We start from the raw sequence: 21,445 nt of genomic DNA, 5'->3' as shown, positions 1-21,445 counted from the left end.
GGGCATGCCCAACCCTGATCTGTTGATCTCGGTCAGCAGGTATCGGAGACACACACAGGGGGGCGGAGGAGAGCAGAGGCCAAGCTTCGTGTGCTGCTCTCAACGAGCCCATCCATCTCTCCCCCCTGAACTCCCACTGCGCCCCATGTGTCTGTATGTCCACCAAAAGTCCCCAAACTGGGCCATATCAGTAAGAAACATAGGGCATTACCCCAAGATGGGACTGAGAAATATGATATAACCATTATTAAAACAGGTCATACATATGATGGAAACAAGGTGGCTAGTTGCACATCATAAGAAAGACATTGTAAAAAAAAAACAAGGTGAGGTTTGTAACTTATCACTGTTAAATATCATTCTGTATTTTATATACACAAGACCGCCTACCACAGATATACTGCAGCAGGGTGGCTCTATTGCGCGAAACGACGTACCTGTACGTCATTTCGTGCAATAGACACTGGGGACGCACTTACGCTGATTGGACAGAGGGGAAGCCAATCAGCGGGCCTGATGTCCGCCGGCCAGCCCCAATCGCTCCCCAGAGAGGCAGAATGGCGATCTGCCTATGTAAACAAGGCAGATGACTGTTCTGAGAGGAAAGAAGTTGGAGATCTTGTGTTCCTATATATTTTGATATATTTATGTGTGTGTGTGTATATATGTATATATGTATGTGTATATATATATATATATATATATATATATATATATATATATATATATATATATATATATATATATATATATATATATATATATATATATATATATATATTAAAAACACAGCACCCCATATTGACAAAAAAACACAGAATTGTTGACATTTTTGCAGATTTATTAAAAAAGAAAAACTGAAATATCACATGGTCCTAAGTATTCAGACCCTTTGCTGTGACACTCATATTTAACTCAGGTGCTGTCCATTTCTTCTGATCATCCTTGAGATGGTTCTACACCTTCATTTGAGTCCAGCTGTGTTTGATTATACTGATTGGACTTGATTAGGAAAGCCACACACCTGTCTATATAAGACCTTACAGCTCACAGTGCATGTCAGAGCGAATGAGAATTATGAGGTCAAAGGAACTGCCTAAAGAGCTCAGAGACAGAATTGTGGCAAGGCACAGATCTGGCCAAGGTTACAAAAAAAATTTCTGCTGCACTGAAGGTTCCTAAGAGCACAGTGGCCTCCATAATCCTTAAATGGAAAACGTTTGGGATGACCAGAACCCTTCCTAGAGCTGGCTGTCTGGCCAAACTGAGCTATCGGGGGAGAAGAGCCTTGATGAGAGAGGTAAAGAAGAACCCAAAGATCACTGTGGCTGAGCTCCAGAGATGCAGTCAGGAGATGGGAGAAAGTTGTAGAAAGTCAACCATCACTGCAGTCCTCCACCAGTCGGGGCTTTATGGCAGAGTGGCCCGACAGAAGCCTCTCCTCGGTGCAAGACACATGAAAGTCCGCATGGAGTTTGCTAAAAAAAAAACACCTGAAGGACTCCAAGATGGTGAGAAATATGATTCTTTGCTCTGATGAGACCAAGATAGAACTTTTTGGCCTTAATTTTAAGCTGTATATGTGGTGAAAACCAGGCACTGCTCATCACCTGTCCAATACAGTCCCAACAGTGAAGCATGGTGGTGGCAGCATCATGCTGTGGGGGTGTTTTTCAGCTGCAGGGACAGGACGACTGGTTGCAATCGAGGGAAAGATGAATGCGGCCAAGTACAGGGATATCCTGGAAGAAAACCTTTTCCAGAGTGCTCAGGACCTCAGACTGGGCCGAAGGTTTACCTTCCACCAAGACAATGACCCTAAGCACACAGCTAAAATAACGAAGGAGTGGCTTCACAACAACTCCGTGACTGTTCTTGAATGGCCCAGCCAGAGCCCTGACTTAAACCCAATTGAGCATCTCTGGAGAGACCTAAAAATGGCTGTCCACCAACGTTTACCATCCAACCTGAAGAACTGGAGAGGATCTGCAAGGAGGAATGGCAGAGGATCCCCAAATCTGGGTGTGAAAAACTTGTTGCATCTTTCCCAAAAAGACTCATGGCTGTATTAGATCAAAAGGGTGCTTCTACTAAATACTGAGCAAAGGGTCTGAATACTTAGGACCATGTGATATTTCAGTTTTTCTTTTTTAATAAATCTGAAAAAATGTCAACAATTCTGTGTTTTTCTGTTAATATGGGGTGCTGTGTGTACATTAATTAGGAAAAAAATGAACTTAAATGATTTTAGCAAATGGCTGCAATACAACAGAGTGAAAAATTTAAGGGGGTCTGAATACTTTCCGTCCCCACTGTGTGTGTGTGTATATGTGTGTATATATATATATGTATGTATGTATGTATCTATCTATCTATCTATCTATCTATGTGTGTGTGCAACATATTATGGTATGTGGTGCCATTAGTCCTCCCACTATCCATTCTCTTATATATGTACACTGGTCAAACAACCGATTTTGCTTCTCTACAACATTGTATCGATTCTGTATTAGAGTTGACTCTCTGCAGTAGCTGATTGATTACACTATTGTTGGTGAGCACAGGAATCTCTAAACCAGGGGTAGGCAAACTTTGAGTGGTGGAGACCTACCTGGACAACATTTTAAGAGATCAAAGATCACCAGGGTGCAGCACCCCTTTTTTTAAAAAGACATTTAACTAGCAAGCCCACAATAAAAAGTAAAAACCTGGAAAAAATCTACTAAAACTAATATCACTGTAAAAATAAAATAAAAACTTAGCCTACCTTTTAAAAGTTAGCTTCAGTGAGAAACTCAGCATTCACTTTCAGTCACAATTTTTTTTTTCATGTTTCATGCCGAGTATTTGGTCACTCCCACAAGTCTGATGTTGGAGTTCATCATGAAACAGAACTTCTGTTACTGCAAGCTGATTTTCTAGACTAATTTCAGGCCTGGCTATCTGCTCTGATTTCTAGCCAGTGCAAGTAGTTTGTAGGGCGGTGTCTAGGGCTCAGTAGGCTGTAGGTTAGGCGTGCAGAGGTTGGTAGGCTGTAGGGCGGCGTGCAGAGGTCGGTAGGGTAGAGCTCGGCAAGGTATAGGGGGGCACGGTACTGGGGTGGGGGGGGGGGCAGGAGAGTATGGTACTAGGAGATATGGTGGGCACAGTACAGGGGGATCAGGAGGGCTGGTGTCTCAAAAGGGCATGGGACTGGAGGGTATGGTACTCAGGGGCTCAGGAGGGCTGGGTTTCGGAGAACAGCCCAAACCCACCCAAGCTATTCTGGAGCCTTTCCCCGCCCCGCAGCCGCACGTATGCAAGAGGCAGAGACTGCCTTTTCAGCCTGTGATTAGGTGAGCGTGCTCATGCACCGCTCTAGAGCAAGGGCCAGGTCGGCAACAGCGGGACGTCTTCGTGGTCTACCTGTCGGTGGTCGACAGGTAGCCCGCGATTGACTCGTTGCCAGCCCCCGCTCTAAACACTTTGGACATAGTGCAAAGGTTTCCCTCATAATGTCCTCTTCTGGTCAAATGCTTTTAGCACTGTGTAACTCCGCTTTCGTGGGGGGAAAAAAAAAGCAAATAAAGGAAAAAAATTATATAGCGTATACAATTGTGACACAAATCATATTGTTGTTAAAAATTACCTTTTCCTTTTTTAATTTGCAGTTCTGTAATTTTCTGATAATTGAACGCCCCCAGAAACCATTCTTTCTTGTGTGATTGGCTCACCAATTTTCCCAGAAGTCTGCCCTAAGATACAAGTCAGATTTTAGGCATCCCCTACAACAAAAATGTCAATTTTGGTGAGATACTACCAATAGGAAATCGAAAAGGATGCAGGCCCAGCAGCTTTCTTTATTGGAGCCCTGCAGGTGCACAGCTGATTGATAATTATGAAACCACTCCCATTAGACTCACATTCCCACATGGATACAGACTAACACACAGGGATTTCTTCAGAATAACAAAAGGTTGGAATCTGCAACAAAGTTTGTTAAAATCCTTGTAATGTACATTACCCAGAGGGTAATGTGTTTTTTTTTTTTTTTTTTTTTCTTCCAAGATAAATGGAGTTTCGCTTTAAATCTTTTTTTTTTTTTTTGTCGAATGTTCTTTAACTCTTTTGGTTATGTATGTTTATATCTCAAACCTGTGTTCCTGGCTAGGCCACGATTGGGAGCGCTGATGCATCGTGTAGTTGGAATGGGTGTCCTCTATATGATATTCGCCACCATTGAAGGAGTGATGCGAGTTATTGGAGTAAGAGAAAATTTGTTAATATACTTTTAGTATGGTGTTTATTAAGTTGGTTATGTTACTAAATCTGCTAACCTTTTTATAAAATTTACCAAATCTTGCACTGTTGGCAGCACAAAGAGAGTCCTCGTTTTAGTTACACTGGGGTGGAGGAGTTGGTTAATGATGGGTGATGTAAGGCCCCCGTATAGTTATATTGGTATGGATGTTTTGCTGTGCCAGATGTCTTTCTCAGAGCCAGCTGTAGGTAACCTTTTGGAATTTCACAGCTTGCCTAGTGTGGCAAGTGTTGCACAGGGCTGATGATAGAATTATTTAGGCATATCTTTTTCGTTTCGTCGTGTGCATTCAGCTTCCAAAATGTGAGTTAAGATGCAAGAAGTTTACACAACTGGAGATGGAGGATGGCACTTTTGAAGGAGCACAGATTTGGGAATCTAAACCCGAAATTTGGAGCATAAATGGTGATATTGACAAAACCACACATTCCCTCATATCCCTCATAAAGGAAAAGTACAGCCAAAGCTTGTTTGGCTGTACTTCTCTTGTGTATCACAGGAGTGCAGTTTGTTCTGCACTTCTGTGACCCATCTTCAGCATAAGGATGTACTGGTGAGATAAATGGATATTTTGGTTTTTGGTTTCTGTAGTGGCGCCATCTACTTGATCATCAAGAGAATACGGAGTGCAGCTGTGATGTATCCCCTGAACATCAATGGTTGCGTTAAGCAACTGTAAAGCTAGCCATGTATATAGCAATTTTCAGGCAATGTTGACTACTTTTTATTGACTGAGATTCGAACATAGAATTAAAGGTGGTTGCCTGAAAACAAGCTATACCACCCATGAGTTGAATCAAATACATAAAGTCGATCAAACAAGTTGAGCTGTAAATTAATTTATTACAGTTTATTAAAAATAAAAAATAAAAATTGATCAAAGCCATAAAAAAAATGCATTTTGTTAAAAGCAGTTGGATTGGATTTCCCCCCTTAGAATCCATTGAGGCCTTTTTGATTGCATCTCCTTGTGGCCGATTTTGAAACTACTAATTCTGCTTACCCCATGAATGTCTGTCAGAGATTTTCAAGGATTAGCAGACTTTTAATTCCTAAAGATCGGGCACCATTAATTAATTGATGAGCAGAAAAATCATAATTAGTATTTTATATCTTAAAACAAATAGGCTTGACTGTATTTTCTTTTTGTTGCAGACAAAGGAATCTGACTTGGTTTTACTGGCAAGCATCCCATTGGCTCTTCTGGACTCAGCATTGTGCTGGTGGATATCCTTTAATAGGAAAAATCACATATATTCTAGAAAGGAAGTAAATGCAGTTCATTTTAATAATTCTGTCCCTTAACCCCTTCACGGCAACCTACTCAAATTTGCATTCATGGCTTGCGGGGGTAATGCCTGCAGCTGCAGGCATCACCCCGGTACCTTTTTTTTATAGCGGGCGGTTGACTCGTTAGTAATAACAACCAATGCTGCTAAAAGCTGCTCGGCTGTTATCCTAGGGAGCGGGAGGAGACTTTACCCCCCACTCCCGCCACCTTCTGCCGCTCTTTCCGGGCCTCCTGTCCCACCGGAAGACCCCAGCCACCAGCCGGCTAAGTTGAGACCGTAACTAAGCTGGATTCGGCTCCGATGTAAAATCCCGGAAGCGATGTCACGACGTCACTTTCGGTTTACTCAGCTGCCAATGGCGCCGATTTTAACCCCTTTCCGCCCGGCCTATAGCAGAATGATGGCCGGGTGGTGGTTCAGTTATCCTGACTGGGGGCGCATATCGCGGCAATCAGTGGTGCGATGTGTCAGTCTGACACACCGCTACACCGATCTCGGTAAATGGCCTCTGACGGACGCGAGTAGAGGAGAGCCGATTGGCTGCCCTCCTGACGGGGGTCTGCGCTGATTGTTTATCAGTGCAGCCCCCCCTCAGATGCCTGCCCAGGACCACCATGTATGCCACCCTAGATCAGGCTGCTGCCAAGCAGTGCCCAGGCAGCTGCCAATCAGTTGCAATTAAACTGCCTGCCAGTGATGCCTATCAGTGCCACCTTTCAGTGCTGCTTATCAATGTCACCCGAGAGTACCGCCTATCAGTGCCATCTCATTGGTGTTGCCTCATTGGTGCCGCCTTATCAGTGCAGCTTATCCGTAACCATCAGTGAAGGAGGAAACTTACTTATTTACAACATTTTATAACGGGAAAAAAAGAAATGTTTTTTTTTCTTTTTTTTTTTTTTTTTTTTTTTCAAAATTTTCAGTCTTTTTTGCTAAATGAATAAAATTAAAAAAAAAAAACACAGAGGTGATCAAATGCCACCAAAAGAAAGCTCTATTTGTGGGAACAAAATGATGAAAATCTAGTTTGGGTACAGTGTAGCATGACCGCACAATTGTCATTTAAAAAGTCACAGCGCTGAAAGCTGAAAATTGGCTTGGGCTGGATTGTAAAAAAATGACAGTATTCAGAATCCAATGTAATCAATACTCTTGTAATTCTAGCAGTTCTTACCACTGATCCATTAACTATACAATACACTGATTAAAAATTTTGAAGCTTCCTTTTAACCTTTTCACGCCTAAAGCATATTTCTGACATTTGTTGCTTACAAGTTAACCACTTAAGGACCGAGCCTCTTTTTGAGATTTTTTTTTTTTTAAGTTTTTTTTGCTTGAAAATTACTTAGAACCCCCAAACATATATATTTTTTTTTCTTTCTAACACCCTAGAGTATAAACTGGCGGTCGTTGCAATACTTTGTCACACCATATTTGCGCAGCAGTCTTAGAAGTGCAATTTTTTGGGGAAAAAATACACTTTTTTAAATTAAAAAATAAGACCGCAGTAAATTTAGCCCAATTTTTTTTTTTATTTTGTGAAAGAAAATGTTACGTCGAGTACATTGATACCCAATATGTCACACTTCAAAATTGCGCCCTCTCGTGGAATTTCGACAAACTTTTACCCTTAAAAACCTCCATAGGAGACGTTTAAAAAATTCTACAGGTTGCTTGTTTTAAGTTAGAGGAGGTCTAGGGCTAGAATTATTGCTCTTGCTCTACCGATTGCGGCAATACCTCACATGTGTGGTTTGAACACCGTTTTCGTATGCGGACGCTACTCACGTATGCGTTCGCTTCTGCACGCGAGCTCGGCAGGACGGGGCACATTTAAACTTTTTTTTTTTTTTAATTTATTTCACCTTTTTTATTTTTACACTGTTCTTTAAAAAAAAATTGTCACTTTTATCCCTATTACAAGGAATGTAAACATCCCTTGTAAGAGAAAAAAGCATAACAGGACCTCTTAAATATGAGATCTGGGCTCAAAAAGGCCTCAGATCTCATATTTACACTAGAATGCAATAATAATAATAAAAAAAAGAGATTTTGTCATTTAACCACTTCAGCCCTGGAAGAATTTACCCCCTTCCTGACCAAAACTTTTTTTTTTTGCGATTCGGCACTGCGCCGCTTTAACTGACAATTGCGCGGCCGCGCGACACTGTACCCAAACAAAATTGACGTTCTTTTTGTCCCACAAATAAAGCTTTCTTTTGGAGGTATTTGATCGCCTCTGCGGTTTTTTATTTTTTGCGCTATAAACAAAAAAAATTGCGACAATTTTGAAAAAAACACTATTATTGTGTACTTTTTGCTATGTAAATATCCCCATATTTTTTTTTTTTTTTTTTTTTAAAAAAAAGCTAATTTTTTGTGTTCAGTTTAGGCAGATATATATAGTTCTACATATTTTTGGTAAAAAAAAAAAAAAAATCACAGTAAGCGTATATTGATTGGTTTGCGCAAAAATTATAGCATCTACAAAATAGGGGATAGATTTATAGAATTTTTATTATTATTTTTTATTTATTTTTTTTTTTTTACTAGTAATGGTGGCGATCTAGGAAGTGACAGATCGTGGTTCCTAGCTAATAGGAGCACACGATCTGTCACTCCTGTCAGAACAGGGAAGTGTGTGTTTACACACTCTCGTCCCTGTCCTGTGTCTCCTGCTCACGATCTCTCGTGGCTGGTGGTCATCGCGACCGTCGACCACGAGCATCGGCACCCCAGCTGCGCAGTGGGCACGGGCGCGCCTGCTATCAGGACCCCGCGAGCCAACGTACATCTATGTGGTTTCGTGCAGGGGAGCCAACCTGACGCATCATAACTGCGGCGGCTGGTCCGGAAGCGGTTAAAAAAAAAAAAAAAAAGGGGGGAAAAAAATGGCCCTTTTAAGAGCTATGGGCGGAAGTGACGTTTTGACGCAGTGCAATGGTATGGAGATTGGTGGGGCCATCTTCTCCTCACTCGTCTCCATGTCACACAAGGGACAGCATCCAGTCGACTCCACCGCAGCCGACGGCTCCGGTAAGCGGAGGAGGGGGGGCCCCTCTCCCGCCGCCGAAAAAAGATCTTGTGGCGAATCGGCCGCAGAGACCACTATTGTCGGAAACCGGGCCACCGGCCGAAGAAGGGGATACCGTGGTTATGGCAGCTAGCTGCTGCCATAACGATATTCCTCTTCAAAGTTAATATATTCCTCTTCAAAGTTAATACGTACGGTCAAGTTCATAAATATTGGGACATCGACACAATTCTAATCTTTTTGGCTCCATACACCACCACAATGGATTTGAAATGAAATGAACAAGATGTGCTTTAACTGCAAAACAACTAGGAGAAAGATGCCCCCAAAGAAGGCAATTACCCAAACACCATCTGCAAAAAACAATAAGTTTATTAAACTACAAAACACCATATATTTTATACAAAAGACGGGCAGATTAGGGAATACACCATAGACCAAATTAAAACAGATAACGTTATCGTTAAAAACAACGGAGCCGCGGCCAAACATACCCCATACACACACCAATCACCCCAGCAGATTCCTACTAAATTGGGTATTATCGTGTAAACTGTATCCTGAGGAAACCAGCGGTGATTGGCTGGTGAAACGCGTCACCACGTGACGTCAGCACGTCACCTCGGAGCCGCGAACATATGGTGTTTGAATATCTGACCGGGAACCGACAGCTGACGGCCGGCTTGCACTACCGCTATTGATGGCGCTGACATAGTGGGACATTTCCAATTGACGGCCGATGCCGTTCGGACTGACATCTGCAGCTATTCTCTGTGGGTAGAGCTTTCGATCTCAAGAGCTACTGAACCATCAACCTGGTGAGAGAAGTATTACTCCAGTTTATACCTACAATATAGCCTGAGCTGCTCCCCCTGTTGTCTTCTATAAAACTTAGCTGCTTCGTTTATATGTCCTGGATCTAATGCCTTTTCAAGCAATACTGCCGGTCATTGCTGCTGCCATACACATGTTATGGGTCGCGCTCCCGGACTGCCTTTAATTTCATTGATGTGCTGATTAGCTCGCAAGCTATATTCAATTATTCATTCACCTTGCCCTCATACCACCCTACCTATACCTGGATTGATTCAGGATACAGTTTACACGATAATACCCAATTTAGTAGGATTCTGCTGGGGTGATTGGTGTGTGTATGGGGTATGTTTGGCCGCGGCTCCGTTGTTTTTAACGATAACGTTATCTGTTTTAATTTGGTCTATGGTGTATTCCCTAATCTGCCCGTCTTTTGTATAAAATATATGGTGTTTTGTAGTTTAATAAACTTATTGTTTTTTGCAGATGGTGTTTGGGTAATTGCCTTCTTTGGGGGAATCTCTTTCTCCTAGTTGTTTTGTATGGTTTATATGGCAACCCAAACTGCATCCAATTGTGGATGAATATCTGATCTCATTATCTACAATCTATTCATTGGTGGTTGATCCAGGCAAAACCCTTTTCTATTTTAGGTGCTTTAACTGCAGACTTTCAGCTTTAATTTGAGGGTATTTACATCCAAATCAGGTGAACGGTGTAGGAATTACAACAGTTTGTATATGTGCCTCTCACTTTTTAAGGGACCAAAAGTAATGGGACAGATTAACAATCATCCATCAAACTTTCACTTTTTAATACTTGGTTGCAAATCCTTTGCAGTCAATTATAGCCTGAAGTCTGGAATGCATAGACATCACCAGACGCTGGGTTTCATCCCTGGTGATGCTCTGTCAGGCCTCTACTGCAACTGTCTTCAGTTCCTGCTTGTTCTTGGGGCATTTTCCCTTCAGTTTTGTCTTCAGCAAGTGAAATGAATGCTCAATCGGATTCAGGTCAGGTGATTGACTTGGCCATTTGCATAACATTCCACTTCTTTCCCTTAAACTCTTTGGTTGTTTTCGCAGTATGCTTCGGGTCATTGTCCATCTGCACTGTGAAGCGCCGTCCAATGAGTTCTGAAGCATTTTGCTGAAAATGAGCAGATAATGCCCGAAACACATCAGAATTCATCCTGCTGCTTTTGTCAACAGTCACATCATCAATAAATACAAGAGAACCAGTTCCATTGGCAGCCATACATGCCCATGCCATGACACTACCACCACCATGCTTCACTGATGAGGTGGTATGCTTTGGATCATGAGCAGTTCCTTTCCTTCTCCATACTCTTCTCTTCCCATCACTCTGGTACAAGTTGATCTTGGTCTCATCTGTCCATAGGATGTTGTTCCAGAACTGTGAAGGCTTTTTTAGATGTTGTTTGGCAAACTCTAATCTGGCCTTCCTGTTTTTGAGGCTCACCGATGGTTTACATCTTATGGTGAACCCTCTGTATTCACTCTGGTGAAGTCTTCTTCTCTTGATTGTTGACTTTGACACACATACACCTACCTCCTGGAGAGTGTTCTTGATCTGGCCAGCTGTTGTTTTCTGTGGTCTTCCGGGTCTTTTGGTGTTGCTGAACTCACCGGTGCATTCTTTCTTTTTAAGGATGTTCCAAACAGTTGATTTGGCCACACCTAATGTTTTTGCCATCTCTCTGATGGGTTTGTTTTGTTTTTTCAGCCTAATGATGGCTTGCTTCACTGATAGTGACAGCTCTTTGGATCTCATATTGAGAGTTGACAGTAACAGATTCCAAATGCAAATAGCACACTTGAAATGAACTCTGGACCTTTTCTCTGCTCCTTGTAAATGGGATAATGAGGGAATAACGCACACCTGGCCATGGAACAGCTGAGCAGCCAATTGTCCCATTACTTTTGGTCCCTTAAAAAATGAGAGGCACATATACAAACTGTTGTAATTCCTATACCGTTCACCTGATTTGGATGTAAATACCCCGAAATTAAAGCTGAAAGTCTGCAGTTAAAGCACATCTTGTTCGTTTCATTTCAAATCCATTGTGGTGGTGTAAAGAACCAAAAAGATTAGAATTGTGTTGATGTCACAATATTTATGGACCTGACTGTAAATCGGGGGTCCGAAGTGGCTAAAATTCAGTATTTTTTGCTAGAAAATTACTTGGAACCCCCAAACATTATATATATATATATATATATATATATATATATATATATATATATATATATATATATATATATATATATATATATATATATATATATATATATATATATATATATATATATATATATATATATAATTTTTTTTTAGCAGAGACCCCAGAGAATAAAATGGCGATCGTTGCAATATGTTATGACACACTGTATTTTTGCAGCAGTCTTTCAAACGCATTTTTTTGGGTAGAAATCAGAATCGCCAATTTTGGTGATCTGAATACTTTTAAGTGCAAAGGAGGGATTGGGGGTCTGTTAGACCCCCAATCCCTCCATAAAGAGTACCTGTCACCACCTATTACTGTCACAAGGGATGCAATGAAAGTGTTCAGATTTTTTTTTTTTTTTTTTAAAGGGACAATGTAAAATAAAAAAATTAGAAAAAAAACAATTTTTTTTAAAAGCGCTCATGCAACAAAGAAAACGCATATGTAAGTTGCGCCCGCAAATGTAAACAGTGTTCAAATCATGCATGTGAGGTATCGCCGCGACTTAGAGCAATAGAGCATGTGAGGTATCGCCGCGACTTAGAGCAATAATTCTAGCAAAAGACCTCCTCTGTAACTCTAACCTGGTTACCAGTACATTTTTTTTAAAAAACGTCGCAAATGGAGATTTTTAGGTACCGTCGTTTCTCACCATTCCATGAGTGTGCGTAATTTCAAAGCATGACATGTTGGGTATCTATTTACTGGGTGTAACATCTTTCACTTTATAAGGCTAACTTTACTGTTTCGTTTTTTGTTTGTTTTTTTTTTTAATTCATGAAAGTGTCTTTCTTCCCAAAAAATGCGTTTAAAAGACTGCTGCGATAATACCGCGTGACACAAAATATTGCAACGATCACCATTTTATTCTCTAGGGTCTCTGCTAAAAATATGTATATGTTTGGGGGTTCAAAGTAATTTTCTAGTAAAATAATACTGATTTTAACTTATAAGCAACAAAGGTCAAAAATATGCTTAGGCATGAAATGGTTAAAAGGGAGCTTCAACATTTTTAATCAGTGTATTGTATAGTTAATGGATCAGTGGTAAGAACTGCTAGAATCACAAGAGAATTGATTATTTTGGATTTATACTACTTTTTTTTTTTTTTTCTGTGTGTAATGTCGGTCTCCTCTTGTAGCCTAAAACTTAGAAGTGCGGGATTTATAAAAAAGACAAACCAAACACATCCATACTCCCCTAAGTGGATTCAGCATCGATACAATTCTTCTTCTGTCCGCCTGCGTCTACACTGTCAGTCACCTCTCTGTTCTCTGCCCCTCCAGAGATTTACTAAGAGGCTGAGCCAGCTATACCAGTCAGGCATTTGGGTGCATTCCGAAATTATTGTTGATATTCCTGCAGCGCCTAGACCGGCTGAGTGACTTTTGGCCCACTGTCAGCTGAATCTGGATCACAGGAGTGCAGAACTAAAGCCTGGTACACGCTACAAGTTTTTTTTTTTTTTTTTTTTTCCCATTCAACCTGGCGGGTTGAACAAAAAAGTCAGCTGAGCTGTCGTGTTCTGACAAGGGGACACCCCCCCTTCCCGCCAGAACACTTTGATCAGCACTCTCCGCCATTGACAGTTTTTTAATAGAAAAGCATGGGGACTGGCAGGAACACCAAGGATTTCACACAAAGGAAGCAATACAAAGAAAACAGGAGACTTTCTCATACAAGTACATGGTACAGCAGGCACATATCAGGAATATGAAATGTTGAGGTAACAAAAACTTTAAGCAAATATCTCCTAAACATGCACTGTTTTTTTTTTTACTGTACCCACAGGTAAGCCTTATTATAGGCTTACCTGTAGCTATAAATCAACAGATGGCCTTTACTATAGCTTTTAAGGAGGAATAGCTTGTTTTTAGTCCTTTCACATGCATATGACTGTTGGAGGCTTGGGAACTCGTTAAATAATAATTTTTTTTTTGTTTGTTTCGTTATCATGGAAGGGGACTGTTTTTTTTAGTTTTGGACAGGGATAATTTAAGTCAGTTCGAAGCAAATAGTGTTTTGCAGAAGTGAAGTCAGAACTCCTAATCTACTTATTTTGTACCAGGTCAGTGACTCTTGAATAATAAAGTCATTGGAAAAGTATGACGGACAAGTAAGTAACTAGCATTTTTGAAAGGAGTGGTCAGAATTGGTAGCATCAGTTGTTTTCCCAGTACAGGTTTTCTTTATCAACCCTTCCATCCAGTGAAAGCCAGCCCTATAAGGGGTGGGTTGTTAACACTGGGAGGTGAGCTTCCAGATCATGGGCTTGTCACAATGATCACATGATCAGGAGCCTGTTTGTTCAGGAGCCCAGAACAAACAAGGGGCTCGGGCTGCACACATATGCATCAGTTTGGCATTAAAGCCCACCGCTGTGCTGCTACATATTTGTGTACGGCCAATTTTTTATATTTCAATCATTTTTATTGAAAATTGCAAAGCATTTCTGACATTTTGGTGTAAAATGTTTGCCATACCTTAATATAGTTATACAATGTGATCTTAACAGAAAAGTAAATCATTTTCTTCCGGCCTGCACATCCAGTGCCGTATAATTACAATTTCGAAAAGAACAAAATGCTAACGCAACCAGTCAACATTACTGTAGTCTAGATGGGAAATATGAACAGTCCCGTTCCCCTGAGGGGGGGGGTGGTTTTGGGAAGTAAAGGCTACAAGTTTCCCTGCCTGTTTAGGTGTACCCTCTACTGGGCGTCCCAGGAGAGCTTGTTGCAGTGATTTAATTAAGTTCACCTGTGTTAGTGAGAAGATAAAATTATAAAGGCGGATCCAAAAACATTTGACCTTGGGACAGGACCACCATACATGGATCACCGTTCCTTCCATTCCTCACCCTAGAAAGCAAGAGGGAGAGGCCCCTGGAACAAACTAGGCTATTCTCGTTGGTACCATGTACCATCTAAGCAAAACCTTGTAGTTTGCTTTGATTAATGAGGTATTTATGTATGATTTTGACGCACACTGTGACGTTGTGGACCATTTGGCAAGTGTGAGTGTCTCGCCTATATCTTGTTCCCACTTCGTCATATAAAACAATTTTTCTGGGGTAGAAGTCAATATACTATAGATTTTGGAAATGAAGCCAGTGTGCTTGTCAAAGGTTCTACACAAGTACTCCATTGAGGTGGATGAGGTTAAATTGGCTGTGTGTTGTAGGGTGTGCAAAAAAATGCATTATTTGCACATAATGAAAAATTTCTGAATTTGGGAGAAGATACTTCTCTTGAAGGAATCTTTGTGTTAAAATCCCCCTATGATCGCAGAAATCGGCTATGCGTATCAATCCCTTATTTGTCCACCAGGCGAGGGACTGGGAATTGAGACCTGGGGTCAAGTCTGGATTGCCCACAAGGGTGGCCATGGGAGTATGTGGAGATTTTAAATGATGGGGTTTCGTCAGTCTGTCCCATAGGTTCAATGAAAATGATAGTGTAGGACACATCATGGCTGGTCTATCTTTTGGTCTCAGTCACATCAAGTGGCTGATTAGTTTAGTGGGCTGCAAGGTGGATTCGATTTTCATCCAGATGGGCGGGGGTGTTGAGGAGTGAAAGCGGGTTAGCTGTGCCAATTGTGCTGCATAAAAATATCTAGCTAAGTCTGGGACTCCCAGGCCACCACTTATCTTTGGTGTATGTAGGGTGCGCGTATTCCCCCATATAAATTTCAAAACCTTGGCGTACAGCTAATTTTAACCACTTCTCGGCCGGGCAGTGGTTTAATTGTCCTGACTGGATGTCCTTCAGAACAAGCCGTCTGGCGCGGTGATCAGTGGGGCGGCGTGCTGCTCGGACACACTGCATTTCCTATCACGGAGGCTCTTTACCATGTGACTGGGTTTGTCCAATCACAACTGATCACAGTGTAAATTGAAAGTGCTGGTTATTGGCATTCCTCTACTCATGCTGACAACGCTTGAGTAGAGGAGAGCCGACAAGTGGCTTTGCTGACAGGGAGGATTAATTATCAGTGCAGCCCCATCAGTGATGCCTTTCAGTGTCTCCTCATCATTGCCGCCTATCGTTGCCCATAAAGGCTGCTCATCAGTGCTGCATATCCGTGCCGCCTATCAGTGCCCCTCAGTGCAGCCTCATCAGCACACATCAGTGAAGGAGAAAAATTACTTATTTACAACATTTTGTAACCGAAACAAAGAAAAACTTTTTGTTTTTTGTTTTTTTTTCCAAAAAATTTTGGTCTTTTTTCGTTTGTTTAGCAAAAAATAAAAAAACTTGGTGATTTAAATACCACCAAAAAAAAAGCTCTGTGTCTCAAATTATTAAACCTTAGTTTGGGTAAAGCATTGCATCACTATGCAAGTCAATCAAAGTGTGACAGCGCTTAAAATTGGCCTGGGCAGGAATGGGGTGAAAGTGCCCAGTATTGAAGTGGTTAAGGGGTTAAAAATACACATGCTCTTGATCCTGGCATTTTTATTGCAATAACTTTGTGCAGATCTTTGAGCTCCATCCTAATGTGGGAAGAGTGCTATTTGCTAAGAGGTATGAATTTCCTGTCTGTGCTTGCTTCTTTGTAGTTGGATCATATAAATTCCTTTAGTGTTCTCCTTAGCTGCTCCATACATATTTGTAAGCTTGGCTCAAACAATGAAGACACTGAAGTTAAGAAAAAACACAGTGAAATACTCACTATACAGACATTTTACAAATACACTCATTTTTGCCATATTAGGTAAGTTTAAACTCCATTTACTTTAGTCTGTTTATTACAAAGATCATGTTGTAATGTGTGTGTGTTCTCTTTTCTTCTAAGCATCTGTAATATTTATGGCATGGACAACAAAAAAGTTCAGACTGGCGCCATGTCCATCTGTAAGTAGTATAAGTATATTTTTCTATATGGTCTTTATAATCATTCTGACATATTCTATGGGATGCAACTCTTTGCCTTATTAAAGCTGAACTCCAGCCTTACCTTCAGTTTTTTCTCAGTTGTATAGACTCCTCTCCTGAACTGAAATTGCTTACTTTCATTTCACTGAGCAGCATGAGCTTCTCAGTGTGCATTAGAAAACTGTAGCAAGTCAGAGCCTACCTCGTTTCCTGGCTGGAAGACATACACCATAATCTAGCTCTTCTCTGGCTTACTGTCTCAGTCCCACACTGTGTTCATTGAATTTTAGGTCTTTCAATCGTTGAGGCTTAGTGTTATATAGGGTGGTCTGCATACAAATGCAGTCTGCCTTAGTACGCCCCTAGTCCAGACTGACACTCTGGTATATAGAAGATTGATACTGTCTAAGAAACAACCAAGAGCCAGCCCACTGCTTGAGTCAGGGCAAGATTCTGTAGGGTCCTATGATATTTTCGTGTAGCTATGTTTAGCACGCTGCTGGCACTTCAACCTAGCCATCATCTGTCTGCTTTGCTTTGAGAAGCTACAGTCATGGCCCAAAAATATTGGCACCCCTGCATTTCTGTTAGATAATGCACCACTTCGCCCAGAAAATTGTTGCAATTACCAATGTTTAGGCATTCTCATGTTTATTTCTTTTGTTTGTATTGGTATGGCACAAAAAGCGGAGAAACAAAAAGCCAAATCTGACACATTCTACGCAAAACGCCAGAAATGGACTGGACAAAAGTATTGGCACCTTCTCAAAATTGTAGGAAATAATTTCCTTTCAAGTTTGTTATGCTCCTGTAATTTGTAATTAAAATCACCTGCATCAATTAACAGGTGCTGACAATATAGAAATCACACCAGCAACCAGTTAAAATGGTGAAAAATTGACTCAACCTTTCTGTTGTGTCTGTGTGCCACACGGAGCACAGAGAAGGGAAAGAGCAGCAAAGAATTGTCTGAGGATTTGAGAACAAAAATTGTGGAAAAGCATGGACAATCTCAAGGTTACAAGTCCATCTCCAGAGATCTTAAAGAGGAAGTAAAGCCCGCTATAAAAATTGTTTTAACCACTTCAGCCCCGGAAGGATTTACCCCCTTCCTGACCAGAGCACTTTTTACAATTTGTCACTGCATTGCTTTAACTGCTAATTGCACGGTCATGCAATGCTATACCCAAACGAAATTTGCGTCCTTTTTTTCCCACAAATAGAGCTTTCTTTTGATGGTATTTGATCACCTCTGCGGTTTTTATTTTTTGCGCTATAAACGGAAAAAGACTGAATTTAAAAAAAAAAAAGATATTTTCTACTTTTTATTATTAAAAAAATCCAATAAACTCAATTTTAGTCATACATTTAGGCCAAAATGTACTCGGCCACATGTCTTTGGTAAAAAAAAATGTCAGTAAACGTTTATTTATTGGTTTGCGCAAAAGTTATAGCGTCTACAAACTAGGGTACATTTTCTGGAATTTACACAGCTTTTAGTTTTACTGCCTATGTTCTTGAGGTGCTAAAATGGCAGGGCAGTACAAAACCCCCCCAAATGACCCCATTTTGGAAAGTAGACACCCCAAGGAAATTGCTGAGAGGCATGTTGAGCCCATTAAATATTGAAATGCCAAGATGGCACAAACCCCCCCCCCCCCCCCCCAAATGACCCCATTTTGGAAAGTAGACACCCAAGCTATTTGCTGAGAGGCATGGTGAGTATTTTGCAGCTCATTTGTTTTTGAAAATGAAGAAAGACAACAAAAAATTTTTTTTTTCCCCAATTTTCAAAACATTGTGACAAAAAGTGATGTCTGCAAAATACTCACTATACCTCGCGGCAAATAGCTTGGGGTGTCTACTTTCCAAAATAGGGTTATTTGGGGGGGGGGGGGGGGGGGGTTGTGCCACCTGGGCATTCCATGGCCTCCGAAACTGTGATAGGCAGTGAAGAGTGAAATCAAAAATTTACACCCTTAGAAAGCCTGAAGGCGGTGCTGGTTTTCGGGTCCCGTACGCAGCTAAGCTCCCAAAAAGTCACACATGTGGTATCCCCATACTCAGGAGAAGCAACAGAATGTATTTTGTGGTGTCATTTCACATAGTCCCATGGCATGTTTGAGCAATATATCATTTGGTGACAACTTTGTGCAAAAAAAAAAAATTGTGTCTTTTTCCCGCAACTTGTCACGGTATAAAATATTCCGTGGACTCGACATGCCTCTCAGCAAATAGCTTGGGGTGTCTACTTTCCAACATGGGGTCATTTGGGGGGGGGGGTTTGAACTGTCCTGGCATTTTATGCACAACATTTAGAAGCTTATGTCACACATCACCCACTTGAAGACAAAGGCCTTTCTGACACTTTTTTTTTTTTTTTTTTTTTTTTTTTTTTTGCATGAGAAAATTATTTTAATGCACTAAAACACACTATATTGCCCAAATGTTTGATGAAATAAAAAAGATCATCTTAGGTCGAGGACATGGATACCAAACAGGACATGCTTTAAAATTGCACACAAACGTGCAGTGGCGACTAGATACATTTTTAAAAGCCTTTACAGGTTACCACTTTAGATTTACAGAGGTCTACTGCTAAAATTACTGCCCTTGATCTGACCTTCGCGGTGATACCTTACATGCATGGTGCAATTGCTGTTTACATTTGACGCCAGACCAACGCTTGCGTTCGCCTTTGCGCAAGAGCAGTGGGGGCCAGGGGTGCTTTTTTTTTTTTTTCTATTTTTTTGCTTTTTAATCTTATTTTTAAACTGTTCCTTTCATTTTTTTTTTTTTTTTTTTTTTTTTTTTTTTTTTTTTTTTAAATCATTTTTATTGTTATCTCAGGGAATGTAAATATCCCCTATGATAGCAATAGATAGTGACAGGTACTCTTCTTCTTTTTTTTTTTTTTTTTTTTTTTTTTTTTTTTTTTTTTTTTTTTTTGAAAAAATTGGGGTCTATTTGACCCTAGATCTCTCCTTTGCCCTCAAAAAATCTGACCACACCAAGATCGGTGTGATAAAATGCTTTCCCCATTTCCCAATGGCGCTGTTTACATCTGGCGAAATCTAAGTCATAAAATGCTCGTAGCTTCCGGTTTCTTAGGCCATAGAGATGTTTGGAGCTATTCTGGTCTCTGATCAGCTCTATGGTCAGCTGGCTGAATCATCGGCTGCATTCTCAGGTTCTCTGTTGGGACAGGAGAGCCAGAGCAAATCGCTCAGTCTGCCCCCATGCTTCGGCATATATGCTCTTCTTCCTTTTTTTTTTTTTTTTTTTTTTTTTTAAGTCTGGTGGTGAAATCGCCTCCTACAGAGCTGGAGTCACGGCTTTATGTATCGTGGGAGCAAACGCTGTTGCTGTCAAGATAAATAAATCCGCTCTGCAGCTGAATGGCGTACCTGAAAATAAAAAAAAATGTTTAACAATAAAACACAGTAAACAGTAAAGTATAAAAAAATTGCAAACCTATAAAGCAAACATAATAACAATAAAACATTGCAGAATAAAATACAGTAAAAAAGATCAGAACAATAGACAACTATTTTTTTTTTTTTTTTTATTTTATATATTTTTTTTTTTTTTTTTGTAACTAACTTTTGTAACTGTAACCGGTTCCAGGTTCGGGTCTTTCCAAAATGTGATGGCATCTTGGGAGATCCTGTGAAAGTGTGCCTAGTCTGTGCAGTGCTGTACCCTACGCTACTAGTGTATGGTAGCGTTCAAAACATTCACCAATGCAAACACCAGGATTGTCAGGACAGGAGGGACAATAATAGCGGGTGTCACGCCTATATCAACGCTTGCTGCAGACACGACATCTTTTTTTGGGGGGCTCGTTGGGTAGGGGTACTCGGGAGGACATAAAGAAAATGCCTCTCATGCAGCCGGCTTACTGCATTTGGTTGGGGAAGGTGAGGTGGAGCACCGTCTGGAAACAGAAGGGCTCTGACGATCTCTGCCTGGAATTTAAGGAAGGATCCAGTCCGTCCTGAAGTTCTGTATAGCACATAAGCGTTCATCAAAGCCAATTGAAATAAATAAACAGACACTTTCTTGTACCAGAGTCTGGCCTTACGGGCAATTAGGTATGGTGCCAACAACTGGTCGTTGAGGTACACCCCTCCCATATTTTGGTTATATTCATGGACACAGAGGGGTTTTTCCACAACACCAGCCGCCGTAGTAATTTGGACCATTGTGTCTGCATGAAGGGAGGTAAGAACGAAAACATTCTTATTATCCCTCCAATTCATAACGAGCAAATTATTACACTGCAAGCAGGCTCTCTCCCCCAGCCTAAGATGGGAATCTACAAGCCGCTGGGGTAAGCCCCGGCGATTAGGTCGCACGGTGCCACATGCTCCAATCTGCTGATCAAACAAGTGCCTAAAAATTGGCACGCTCGTATAATAATTGTCCACATATAAGTGGTACCCCTTTCCGAATAAGGATGACACCAAGTCACACACAACCTTGCCAGCGCTTCCTATGTAGTCAGGGCAGTTTATCGGCTCTACGTGGCTATCTTTTCCCTCAGAAACCATAAAACTACATGTATAGCCTGTGGCCCTGTCACAGAGCTTATACATCTTGACCCCGTATCTGGCACACTTGCTGGGAAGGTACTGTTTGAAAGACAATGCCAGAAAACTTAATCAGGGACTCATCAACGCAGACAACTTGATGGGGAGTAAACAGGTCTGCAAAACGTTGGTTGAAGTGGTTTACGAGGGGCTGAATTTTGTAGAGCCGATCATATCCAGGATCTCCACGAGGACGGCAGAGTTCATTGTCATTGAAGTGCATGAACCGCAAGATCTGCTCGTATCATGCCCTGGTCACGGAGGCAGAGAACAAGGGCATATGGTG

The 21,445-nt window shown here is 41.0% G+C and overlaps 1 protein-coding gene across 2 annotated transcripts in view; it reads left to right on the top strand.

The window, feature by feature from the left end:
• The window catches only part of TMEM87B (transmembrane protein 87B), a 117,809-nt gene that overhangs the window by 75,916 nt on the left and 20,448 nt on the right, over positions 1-21,445 (top strand). Inside the window, exons 11-14 of one of the 2 annotated variants that reach the window (XM_073628040.1) lie at positions 4,151-4,244; positions 5,456-5,531; positions 16,302-16,406; positions 16,488-16,546. In XM_073628040.1, coding sequence (XP_073484141.1) covers positions 4,151-4,244; positions 5,456-5,531; positions 16,302-16,406; positions 16,488-16,546 — 334 coding nt within the window. Of the gene's footprint in view, positions 1-4,150; positions 4,245-5,455; positions 5,570-16,301; positions 16,407-16,487; positions 16,547-21,445 lie in introns of both variants that reach the window. The other variant, XM_073628041.1, reaches the window with a different exon arrangement.

This window comes from Aquarana catesbeiana, linkage group LG04 (genome assembly GCF_042186555.1).
Source record: "Aquarana catesbeiana isolate 2022-GZ linkage group LG04, ASM4218655v1, whole genome shotgun sequence".
NCBI classification, from domain to species: Eukaryota; Metazoa; Chordata; class Amphibia; order Anura; family Ranidae; genus Aquarana; species Aquarana catesbeiana.
Note: the sequence above shows the minus strand (reverse complement) of the source record. Positions and strands in the feature narration are given on the sequence as shown.